Source organism: Protobothrops mucrosquamatus, unplaced genomic scaffold (assembly GCF_001527695.2).
Source record: "Protobothrops mucrosquamatus isolate PMUCROS unplaced genomic scaffold, P.Mucros_1.0 scaffold482, whole genome shotgun sequence".
Classification (NCBI taxonomy): domain Eukaryota; kingdom Metazoa; phylum Chordata; class Lepidosauria; order Squamata; family Viperidae; genus Protobothrops; species Protobothrops mucrosquamatus.
Genome location: NW_015386802.1, coordinates 523,066 through 536,082, shown reverse-complemented (window position 1 = coordinate 536,082; position 13,017 = coordinate 523,066). Strand labels below are relative to the sequence as shown.

At 37.5% G+C, this 13,017-nt stretch overlaps 1 protein-coding gene across 1 annotated transcript in view; it reads left to right on the top strand.

Moving 5' to 3' along the window:
• The first annotated feature begins 5,238 nt into the window (after positions 1 to 5,238).
• Positions 5,239 to 13,017, top strand: part of PTPRN2 (protein tyrosine phosphatase receptor type N2) — a 519,027-nt gene continuing 511,248 nt past the window's right edge. Inside the window, exons 1-2 of the mRNA XM_029284276.1 lie at positions 5,239 to 5,468; positions 7,257 to 7,407. Of these exons, the coding sequence (XP_029140109.1) occupies positions 5,239 to 5,468; positions 7,257 to 7,407 (381 nt within the window). The remainder of the gene's footprint in view (positions 5,469 to 7,256; positions 7,408 to 13,017) is intronic.

Below are 13,017 nucleotides of genomic sequence, written 5' to 3'. Positions count from 1 at the left end.
GCGTATCATCAGCGTACTGATGGAAATCCACCCCAAAGCCACGAATGATCTCCCCCAGCGGCTTTACATAAATATTGAACAAAAGGGGGGAGAGGACCGACCCCTGAGGCACCCCACAAGTTAGGGGTCTAGGAGTCGACCTCTGTCCCCCTGCCAATACAGACTGCGTACGGTCGGTGAGGAAGGAGGAGAACCACCAAGCATCCGAATGTAAATCACATGACCCTGGGGATGCTGCAACAGTCATAAGTGTGAAAAATGGTCATAAGTCACTTTTTTCAGTGCTGTTGTAACAGTCACCAAGCGAATTGTTGTAAGCTGAGCACTACCTATACTTTATCACTTTTTTCCTTTTTGGGGGGGTCATCAAGTTTTTGACACCTTGCTAGGTGACTGGTGGTACTCAAATATTGCCATATCCTAAAAGTGGTACAATCTGTGAAAAGGTTGAAAAGCCCTGATCTAGTCCAACCTCCTGCTCAAGTAGGTAACTCTATACTATTTCAGACAAATGTATGAAATGATTACAGGAATTGGGTATGTCTAGTTTAATGAAAAGAAGGACGAGGGGTGACATGATAGCAGTGTTCCAATATCTCAGGGATTGCCACAAAGAAGAGGGAGTCAACCTATTCTTCAAAGCCCCTGAAGGCAGGACAAGAAGCAACGGATGGAAATTGATCAAGGAGAGAAGCAACCTAGAACTAAGGAGAAACTTCCTGACAGTTAGAACAATTAACCAGGGGAACAACTTGCCTCCAGAAGCGGTGAATCTCCAACACTGGAAGTTTTTAAGAAGAGACTGGACAGCCATTTGTCCGAAATGGTGTAGGGTTTTCTACCTGAGCAGGGGGTTGGACTTGATGACCCCAAAGGTCACTTCCAACTTTATTATTATTATTATTATTATTATTATTATTATTATTATTATTATTATTATTATTATTATTATTATTATTATTATTATTATTATTATTATTATTATTATTATTATTGATCATCGCACAGTCAGCCAGATGTTCAAACTGGATTTGGCATTTTGTCTACCTATCGAGTCCTTACCCAGGACCTGGGATAGGCAGATGTGGATGTTTAATGGTATTACAGATATTGTCGCAGGATGGAAGCAGTTCCTAGTAGTAAGGTCGCCTTTTGCAATTGACTAATAGCGAATTTGTCAATGCCAATGGTGTTCAAGTGGTGCTCCAGTTGTTTTGGGATTGCACCCAAGGCGCCTATTACTATTGGTACTACCCTTGCTTGCTTTTGCCACAGTCTTTCTATTTCTATTTGTAGGTCTTTGTATTTTGTTGTTGTTGTTGTTGTTGTTATTATTATTATTATTATTATTATTATTATTATTATTATTATTATTATTATCTTCTACTGAGAAAGAAAAGGAAGTGGCTATTATCAGCATCTGCTGTATACCCTAAATAGCATGGGAAAAAAAATAGTAAGACTCACTTTTAAAGGCTGTTTGGCATGCCTTATGAAGCCTGGTACGATTCTGTTGTAATCAAAGTTATAAAACTCTTTAGTTGTAGATATCTTGGTTATTTCTTCAATAATTGCTATTTAATCATAGAATATTTCAGTTTGTATTTCTCTGTTTTAATTAATAGCTTTTCAGAACCACTGTCTTAACTAGATTCCTTAATGCGTCTGCTTGTTTTTTCATTGCCCATTGGTGGGAATTCTCAGTTGGAAGATGAACACTGTAGGCAGAGCTCCAGCAGGGATTCTTAATTGCTAGTAGTGTGTCTTACAGAACGTTTCTACATTAGTGACATGGAAAAACTGCAGTCCTGTATAACCTTATGTGTTAAATTGATGTAATTGAGTTGTAGAAAACACTAGCTATGATAGTAGAGACAAAGGGTTGGGAAATTGCCAAGTAAAATTGCCATTGTTTATCAGACTTAATTTTGATTCTGGATGTTTACTTGGTGTTAATGCTCCTGTGGAAGCTATTTTATTGAGCATCCTGGGTTGAAATCTTCTCCTCAAAACAAACAAATTAAAGAATGTAGCTGATTGTTTTTCAATGCTACTCATAGATCTTTGTGAATGATGCTTTGTACCGTGTAGGTATTTATCTTCTTGAGGACAAGAGAGATGTTTTGTAAATGTCAGAAGGGGCTAAGGACAGAGTGAAGTGAAGCAACATGGATTCTTTGCTATTAAAACTATGCATGTCTATGTTTGTGCTCTTTTGAGAAGTAGTTTTGAAGGGTTTGCCAAAGTGAAGCGCTCCCTCAAATATCTGCTTAGCCCTGACTACACATCTTGAAAAGTGGAGCTATAAAAGAGGGATAGTTTTTGAAATATTTTATACTTATTTTTCATTGATTTTTAATTCTATGTGTAGTTATTAAAATAGATGGATGGTTAAGATAGTGGAATTAAAATTACAATAAACGACGATTAAGATGAATCTTGACGTTTTTCTTTTGGTGCAAAGGTCCCAAATATGCTTTTTCGTGAGGCAACTGGACTTCTTGTTTTTCTTTGAAGACATTTCGCTTCTCATGCAAGAAGCTTCTTCAGCTCTTACTGGATGGTGGGGAATGGAAGGATTTATACTCCTTGCAGACAGCTGGTCATTCAAACAAGAAGTCCAGTTGGCTCATGAAAAAGCTTCTTTGGAACAACCATGACCTGGATGACTGAGAATCTCCATAGACATTTGGTGTAAAGGGTAATACTACCTATGCTGGGATGGAACAAAAGATAAAAATCAAACTTGATTAGAAATCAGACAAAAAAGGTAGTCCTTGACTTACAACCAGTGGTGGGATTCAGGTAGTTCGCACCACTTCGGCAGAACCGGTAGCTAATTTTTTGTTGCCCAGGCCCAGAATGGACTTCTGGAAGTGGCATCCACACAGAGAACCGGTTGTTCACATATTTGAATCCCACCACTGCTTACAACCATTAATTTAGTAACATTCATAATGACAAAGGCACTGGAAAAAAGTGATTTATTTATTAAATTTGTTTGTCACCCATCCGGTGACTCTGGGCAGCTTCAAGGTGACTCTGGCATTTTATGACCATTGTTACAGCATTCCCATGGTGATCCTCAAATTTGGATGCTTGGCAACTGGAATTTATTTATGACGATTGCCGTATCCCGGGCTCAGGTGACCTTTTGCAACCTTTTGCAACCTTCTGACAAGCAAAATCAGTTTCCCTTAATAACCGTGTTAGTAATGTAACATCTGCAGTGAATCACTTAAGAATTGTATCAAGAAAGACCATAAAATGGGGCAACTTGACAACTATCTTGTTTAGTAATGAAAATTTTGGGCTCAATGGTTGTCACAAGTCAAGGACTACTGTACAGCTACGTAAAAATAAAATTCAACATTTCATGAGGGAAAGGAAGGGGTGGGGATAATTTGTATATCTTTAAACTGTAGATTGGCATTGTATTTGATCAAAGCTGGTTTCTTCCTATTCTCAGAAATCTTTCTAAACCTTTTCACAATTGTTGAGGCGTTGCCGCCTTTTGTGGCCTACCAACACATTTGGAATTTCAAGCCACACTAGGGTACACAGTCAAGATACCACATACGATGGGCCTTGCTCATTTCCAGTGTAACTAGCTTACTGAGTATGACCAATGATAAAATAAGCTCCACATAACAAACATAAAAAATAATTCTCTTTCATACTTTTTTTACCTGCTTTCCAGAATTCTTTCTTTCATCTACTCTTCCCATACTTTTGCCTTTTTTTCTAGGAAGGGTGCATATTGAAATAAAAACGAAAACCTTGGAATGCAATCAACCACCATTTTTTAATTTTCTACAAATTAAAGACAAGGAGCTATTGGAAATGAAAATGATGTTATAGTTGCCAAATTAAAAGATTCTGAATACTGTTTAAAAGCCCAGGTATTAAAATAATATCAGCGAGAAACCCAAGAAAGTTGTACAAGACATATTGTTTTCTTTGGATACTACTTTAGGAATGTCTAGAATATAGTTTTCTATCTAAATAGATTGTTTCACAACTCATTGTCCTTTTGTATTTGTTTCATTGTTTCAGCTTAGGCTAAATATTTAATGTAAACTCAGACGTGCAATGCAAAATAAAAGTGAAAATGACATTTTTTGTTTGTATTTGTTTTCCACTGAAATTCTAAAATTAAACATCAGTTGTTATAATACTGTTTGGATTTACAGTTAATAAGCATATATAAAATTGTCAAAGTTCATTACACTGTTGCCATATTACTGTGTGTTAGTTTTAGACTTATTGTTTCACAGGTTATATAGTATCAAATGAAAATAAATCCTATGGAATTGATTTTTTTCCCCTCAGGTACTGTTAAAACTGATTAGTGCCAATACATCAATAATTTTTATGAAATATAGAACTGCTCTTCAAGTTAATTGACCAAAAAGTATTAACACTGCAGTTGCAATATCAGTGATTAATATTTTATTGTACAAGAAGGTATCAGAAAGTTGAATATTAATATTGGTAATAATATGATATAGACATATTAAATCATTATGGATAATTCTAGGTGGTAATCCTATATGAACTAAAAATGTTAATCATAACATTTACAAACTAGTAATTATTCTTGGGATCTCATCATTATTCTAAGTATAACTACGATGAGATTAGTAAGGGATGTAATTAATACATAACTGCATTGAATTTACTTTCACAATGACACTTTGCCCTGGTTTAAAATTGTTAGATAAGGTAAAGAAAATAAATATTGATTCCTAGATAGATTACTCTGCTGCTTATGGTTGTAGTTTTCAGTGGATCAGTGTAATCCATGCCTGGATATGATTAGCTTGTTTCAACAACATCATATAAAATGTTGGTATATTTTGGAATATATTTTGAAGCTAATGAGATACAGTTCTGAGAAATAACTTTTCATTATATCTCACTATTCAGCTTTGAAATTCATTCCAGCTCAGTTACTGAGTTATTCAGTTCTTTTCTGTAACTAAAGAAAAGCAACCACATTAGACAATAAAGCAGCTTTATAGTTCCTCTGTGACCAAGAAATACTAAAATTCCATTAAATATAATCTTTTTAAATCTCATCATAACACCCACCGTCTTTTTTAGAAGGGAACATTTTAAATCCATCAGTATTTCAGTACAGTTAGCCCAATAATTTGCAGGAACAAGGATTCCTGTCGCTATTCTTATAAAACAAGTAGGAAATTGATTTTAAAAAAAAAAGCCTACCAATATCGAATGCATTGTGCTAATTGCTTATGTAGTGCAAGATTAGTGTGTTTTTTTTCTTCTGCTTTTTGTTTGCCAAAACTTTCTGGATCAGTATTTTTGCAACTGTATTTTTCAGGCTTTACATGGCATGATGATTATACACAGCATATTATTGCTCGTGAACTTTCTAATCTCCCTAAGACCCATGACTGGCATCTGGAAACATTCTCCTCTGAAGATCTTGAAGACTCAACCAGGTATATCTTCATGCAAATCTATATGGTTGCCCATCTCACACAAATTGTGGGTTGTTGATTCCGGGTGGTGCACAATAAGATCTACAGTTAAAATATAGTTCTAAATCAACTAAAACAGAAAACATGGATAAGGATAACATTACAGAGGGAAAATACAGGTAATCCTCAATTTATGATCACAGTTGGGACCAGAATTTATCTTTCTAAGCAAGTGAGCCACACCTGATGTTATATCTTTTTTTAACCATGGTTGTTAAATGCATGGCTTAAATGAATCATGTGATTATTAAGTGAATTTGGCTTCCCGCACTGATTTTATTGGAAGGCTAGCTGGGAAGATTGCAAATGGCAATTACATGACCCTGCAGTGCTGCAATTGTCATAAAGGTCAGTTGCTTAGTGCCCCAATTTTGATTACATAATTGTGGGGATACTGTGATGGTTGTAAATACGAGGACTGGTTGTGAGTCAATTTTTCAGTGCCCTTATAATTTCAAACAACCACAGACCTGCCCACCTACACTGAGGGCTCTCAGCATTTTTCCTTTTATAATTGGAATCCAGGTGTGGTGCAGTGCACTTCAGATTGCCTTAAACTCCCAAGGGAGGAAACACAGGGAAGGAAGACCACAGGCTGACTGCCGCAAAGATCTCCTTCCATAAAGCCATCCTTTGATATTTTTGTATGTTTTAATTTGCACAATTGGTTTACCTATAGTGGCACATTTTTCTCTGAATGTTGGTTAAACATTCTAGGGTTGGCTTACCTATGGTTGGATTTATTTATAAGTATTTCTGGGTACTTTAAATATATTACTGTATATACTTGCAGATGAGCTAGTCCAGTGATGGCGAACCTATGGCACGCGTGCTAGAGGCGGCACTTGGAGCCCTCTCTGTGGGCACATGTGCCGTTGCCCCAGCCTCACCTCCCCCCATGACCCCCTCCTCACCAGCAGCCCCCCTGGAGGAGAGTCGCCCTCGAGTGTGGCTCACACGGAGCAGCGCAGCCAAGGACATGGCAGCCAGGCAGCGTAGACAAGACTCTGCCCGCACGCCCCATCCCGCACAGTTGATGGTGCGGGCAGAGGGTGTGGCTGCCATGGCGCTGCTGGGCTGCCTGGGCGATCTGCAGCGGGCCTCGAAGGCGGTGAGTGGCCCTGCAGGCAGGCGGGGCAAGGGCAGGGCAGGGGGTGGAGCGGGGGTGAGGCCAGTTTTTGGGCACTTGGTCTCTAAAAGGTACGCCATCACTGAGCTAGTCTGTGGGGAAATAGAATCCAATTTTGGGGTGTATTTTTGAATCTGACATTCTTGTCTTATCCATGAATGTCTATAATCTCTCTCTCTAGTATCATCATAAAGACTGTGTATACACACACACATAGACGTTCACAGCTCTTTCTTTTTTGACATTCCTAGAAAATATCATCATAAAATGTAGAGTGCTACCCTTAAGAACTTCCTAACAAGAGGGGAACATTTAACTTAAAAAAAAAAAAAAAGCAGTTCAATGTGATAACAGCCCTAAAACTTATTCTAATTATTTTTAAATATGCTCATTAAATTGATTTAATGTTAATATCATGATTTTTTTGCCATGACATTTTTCTGCTTTTTAATGCTGCCACTATTCTTTTCTCTTCCATGAAAATATAAATCATGTATAACACAGGTTATATATTTCAAATATTTTAAGTTAATTTTTTTAATTAATTTTTTAATTTTTTTTAATCTATTGTGTATTTTTTGCATGTAGATAATATTGTTTACCTTGATTGTGTCGCATAGGATTTCAAAACAGGCACCTGACAGGAATTTGGAAAAAGAAGTGAAGTTTGCCAATTCCCCTCGACAATACCTCGCTTACCTGGATATTCTTTCTCAGTCTAGAGCTCCCAATTTATATTCAACAATAAATGCCAACAAATCCCCTTTTAAGGTAAAAGAGCTTGATTCATTTTGCTATTACAATCTATTTGTGTAAAAGTGACACAGTAAATCTTGTTATAGTGGGAGTATACTTAGAATTTTGAATCCATGTATTAGGAGCGCTGACAAAATGACGGATACAGAAATTCATAAAATACCATTTATCAAAAGGTGTGAATCAGCCCACATGATGCTCATGAACATTCCAGTGGGACCTTTATTTGCTGCATATGATGCTTGAAGTTGATGCTTTGCTTTTTGTTGTGCCAAATTCCCATTTCATTTGTTTAGATTACAAATAATTAAAAAGAATCAGTGATCAGCATTTGAAGAGTTTCTGATGGTCCTCATTCTTCATGTAAAACTATAGGATTCAATCCTATGGGATTGAATCAGGACTTTCTAGTTTGGATTTGGCTTGCAGAAACAAATATATCAAAATGTTAATAAGCAGGTATTGACGAAATAGCTGAATTTTGAACTTACAGGAAAATTTTAGGTTACCTTTCTTATCCTCCAAATCCAATTTGTAATACTTCGGTTTCAGTATCCTAGCCCCTTTATTATTTGGGTTAGGGCATAGCCTCCACTTCTCATAATATTGGCTTAGTGACCTCAGTTCCTTATTAAGAATGTATTCCACTTCCTCAAAAGAATGTATTCCACTTCCTGGATAGCTATTGCCACATCATCAACATAGCAAAATTTTTCAGAGTTGGTTTCTGGTAAATCACTAGTATATAGATTAAATAGGGCTAGAACTGATCCCTGTAGCAAACCATTCTTAATGGGAAAGGATTTATTAGCGGTGCCTCCTACAGTGACCTTGAAGTATCAGTATGAAGTATTCAGAAGGCCTGTTGCTTGAAGATAGAATAGTTTTCTTCAGCTTGAGTATCAAACCACCAAGCCACACCATGTCATAAGCTGCAGTCAAATTAATAAAAATCACGGAAGTTTGGAAACCAGCTTTGATAAATGAAACAAGAAGTAGAATTTGCTTACAGCAGCTTCTCTTTGTGTGGAACCCAACCTGGAAAGAAGAGACAACCACCTTCCATCTAAGCAATCGTTTAGCAAAGGAAGAGCTAAACATATCTTTTTGTGGAAAGAGGATAAAACACAACTACCATCCAAACCATCTCAGAATATTCCTTGACCAATCCCTTACATTTGGAAAACATCTTGAAGTAATTGGACAAAAATTGTACAACCAGGAATAACTTGATTAGGAAAATTGTGGAAACAAGCTGGAGAGCACAAGAAAAAAGCACTGTGTATAGTGGCACAATCATTAATATACTCTGTTGCCAAATACTGCATACATGTATGGGAAAGAAGTTATTATACCAATAAGACTGATGTTCATCTTAATGACACAGTGAAGATAATATCTGGAACCATTAAATCTACACCATTCTCATGGCTCCATGTTCTTTCTAACATTGCCCCTCCTGATTTCAGGCAACAACAACAACAACAGTCCGAGAGTGGAATAAGATAGACATGTCATTGACTCTTAGAGATCTTACACTACATAAAATATTAGATTCTCTACCTCTCACTAGGCTTAAGTCTAGAAAACCAATTTGGGATAATATATCACAGTCTTACAATCTAGATCAAAAATGGCATTTAAGGTGGGCAACTGTTAATAACCACAATCAAACAGATCATGCAGATACAAAAAATGACTTCAAGAAATGCAGCCCCCCCCCAAAAAAAAAAAAATATGGAGCCACCTGAACAGAATCAATACAGGCCATGACAGAACTAAGGCAAAACTCTTTAAGTGACGAAGGCTTAGAGCCTGCAATGTGATTGCGGTGATCTGGAACAAACTATAACACATATAACTGAAGAATGTCTCTTCAGAAAATTTCAAGGCACCTGGGATGATTTCATTGTAGCGACACCAGAAACAGTTAGATGGTTAGCTTCCTTAGATATCAAAGTATCCTTGATTCCATCTAGCCTTGATTCCATATTATGGTGATTTTATTATGTCTATGGAAATTCTCAGTCATCCAGGTCATGATTGTCCCAAAGATGCTTTTTCAAGAAGCAACTGGACTCTGAAAGTCCACTTGCCTCTTGAAAAAGCACCTTTGGGGCATGATTTTATTATGTTTTTACTTTAATTTAATATTTTATCTCTTATATTGTCCACATATCTCCTTCCCTTCAGCTGTTCAGTCCTATGGCAACTGATAGTTAGAACTGAATGTTCTAATGACAGAGAAGGGCAAAACAACTCACTGTATCTGTTTGTTTTCTGGCTGATGGATTAAACCAGAACAGCCTTCCATCTTGATACAGGAGATAAGGGAGGCAACCTTCCAATTGCATTTTGTTAATGGTTCAGGCTGAAATACATTTCCTCTTAATTCTGCTATTTTTCACAACTGTTGCAAGTGTTACTCAGATAACATACAGACTGTATTTATAGAACACATCCTCTTTCTTGGGTTTTCTAATATGCGTGTGTACTGTACATCTTTATCCTATATTGTGACATAGCATTAGCCAGAATTTGAAACTAGCAAAACAACTTGGTATTCAATCTTATGTGTGAACACATCCTATCAAGTTCCAGAATAGACAAATAAATTGAAATGACAAGGGTTGTTGCGGTTATGGAAGTTGTGGTAATGAAGTGATGGAATCTGACAACATATTGATCACATAAAGACAGAAAAGAATTGAAATCAGTTAAAGAATGGGAGGCATATTCACATACAATATGGAATACAGATAGTGAAATGTTTCATCAAATGTCAGGTGCAAAAACTGGAGTAGAGTTCAAAGCACTAAAAGTTTATTTCATGCTACCTATACACAAGAATCTGATCTACTAATACACAAGCCAAATTGGTGCTAGATAAGGATCAATAGAATTCATGGAGGCGGGCTGGACTTGGATGTATTGTGGTAATGTAACAACTTCAAACTGATCACATGTTTGACCCGCCCTCGGGTTCCACCTGGTCATCTCCTATATCAGGTACATGCAAAAGGGTTGCAGACTTTTGGGGGGGATTAATATTCTAAAATAAAGCATATAAAGTAAAGGATTTTTTTCTGATGAATATGGAAAATATGTTAGTAGTTTGCATAAAATCAACAATTCAGAATAAGATAATAGATGTGCCAGCCATAATGAAAGAAGCCAGCAAAAATGTGTCAGAGTAGTTTAGGAATTAATTAATGGTTTCATTTGCCTCTGGTGCTTTTGGCTTAGCTCTTTCTGTAACTCCAGCGAACTGAGGATTTTCTTTGAAGCTGTTGAAAAGTGAAAATGTGTCCAAGAGGTATTTTGGTGAAGCTGTGGATGTCATATGAATCCATAAATCATTCTCTATGCTGGAACTCTTTAGTAAGGAAGTGTATTATGATGGCACCATTCACTATTATTATTCTGTGTTGCCTTGGAGATAGATACCCAGAGGTGTTGGGTCTGCAGAATAAAAAGTAGTCCTGGAATACACATTTTTAAAAGCACAGTACAATACTGTTTGCTAAGGGACATACCTAGAAACTGAGATGTACATTTCTAGTTTTCTTTGCTCTTTCTCCTTTCTTAAAACACTACAGTTGATTCTGCCCTCAGTAGGTTACTAGCCAATTGATTAAGGCAAATCGGGGAGATGGCTGCATCATTTCATATGCTCCATCTTTTGATGCAGAGATGTATGTGCTGTTTAAATAATTCAGCCTTGGCAAGGAATGGGACACTTGGGGAAGAAATAAGTACTGCATTAAAGGTAACATTTGTGTGATCAGCCTATGCATCTGCAAGGGTAAGAATCTGAGTGAGTGAATGTCTCCTTGCTCCTGATCTACGTTGCTTAGAAACGCTGCTCCAACCCATTATTCCATTGTCTTCTCCAGCCTAAGCCAATAGCACTAGAGTCATGATTAGGGCTTGCTCGTTTTCTAACAACTGTCTAAAGATGCCAATCCATTACAAGTAATCTTTGACTTATGGCTGTTTATTCAGCAACTATTGAAGTTTATAATGGTGCTGAATGAATAGTGATTATGACTGGTCCTTGGACTTCTAGCTATCCCAGCACCCCCCCTGGTCATGTGATTGTGACCTGGGAATGAAGAAATATCTTTATGCCATACTGCTGGGACAGGTTGGGGATGGGTTTCCTGGCATGATACAGAACAAACAGCCTCTGATCAGTGGCATGCCAGGAAACCCAGCCCCAACTTGGCTCAGCAGCATAGTGCAAAGCAGTTTCTTGATGCAAAGGGCTAGACCAGGCACATCTCAGCAGCAGCAGGAGCAAGAAGACCGCAAAGATTATTTGGGATGGCAGTGTAGGGCAGCAGAGGGACAAAAGTACATACGTAGATTGGGAAGAGATAGGCAGGTGGGAGGGTTGGAAGCAAACCTTTACTTCAAATGGCTCTCTACCATTTAAGTAGAATTCAGGCAGTCAACAGTAGGCAAACATGTTAAATACTTTTGTAATTGTTATTTTAGATTCCAGGCAAACGTGGAACTTTCTGCTCTTGTAGACTTAGGGGCAATTGCTCATTTCATGTAGAAACAGTATTGAAACTAAGGTTGCCTACTCAAACTCTAGAAATGATAGTTGAGACAATCGAAGAACAACCATTAAAAGCAAGGCCAATTTTAGAGAATGGCTCCTTTGCAGTTGACAGTCAAAGATCAAACTGTTCATAAAGTTCTTTGTAAGTGCCTCCTTCCAAATGCCAATCATTTGGGAACATAATGACTTCCGATGCACTATCCAGAAGTAAGTTGAGTACAAGGGATACTCTCATTCCCTTCCCTAAATGCCAGCAGCATCACGTACAAGCAGTACCATTCCAAGAACAAAGGAGGATTGGTACTACCCGAAAAATATGCAGATTTGCAAATATGTTTGGAGAGAAAGTGGCAGCCATAGTACACCCACTTCCCCATTGATCATGTTCTTTCAACATCAGTTTGAAGCCAGAAAACCAAATTCTAGCAAAGAGTCACTTTGTGGGAGATGGGTGGCTATGTAAATTTGATTAATATACAAAGACATTAGACATTCTGAAGTAATATCAGGATGCCAGCATCAAAAAAATATTAGTTTACCCTTCAGACTCAGCAGCATCTGCACGGACATTTTTTGTGCCCCTAAATCAGGGAGAACAGCAGTGATTCTGAAAGAAAAGGAGGGAACCCTCATGTGTACCAGTCATGACTATTTAATAGATAATCCTTAATGGAACTGCATCTACCTGGAGGGAAGTATGCAGTGGAGTATCCCAAAGCTCTGTCTTGGGCCCAGTACTCTTCAATAGTTTCATAAATGATTTAGATGAGGGGAGAGGAGGGGAACTCATCAGATTTGCAGATGACACAAAGCTTGCAGGAATAGCCAACACTCCAGAAGATATGCTTAAGAGCCAGAAGGATCTCAATAGACTTGAATATTCAGCTCTATCGAACAAAATGAAATTCAATGGTGAAAAAAGTAAGGTTCTACATGTAGGGAAGAAAAACCAAATGTATAAATGGTACTTGGCTCAATAACATCCCAAAGATGCTTTTTCACAAGGCAATTAGATGTTCTTGTTTTTCTTTGAAGATGTTTCACTTTTCATCCAA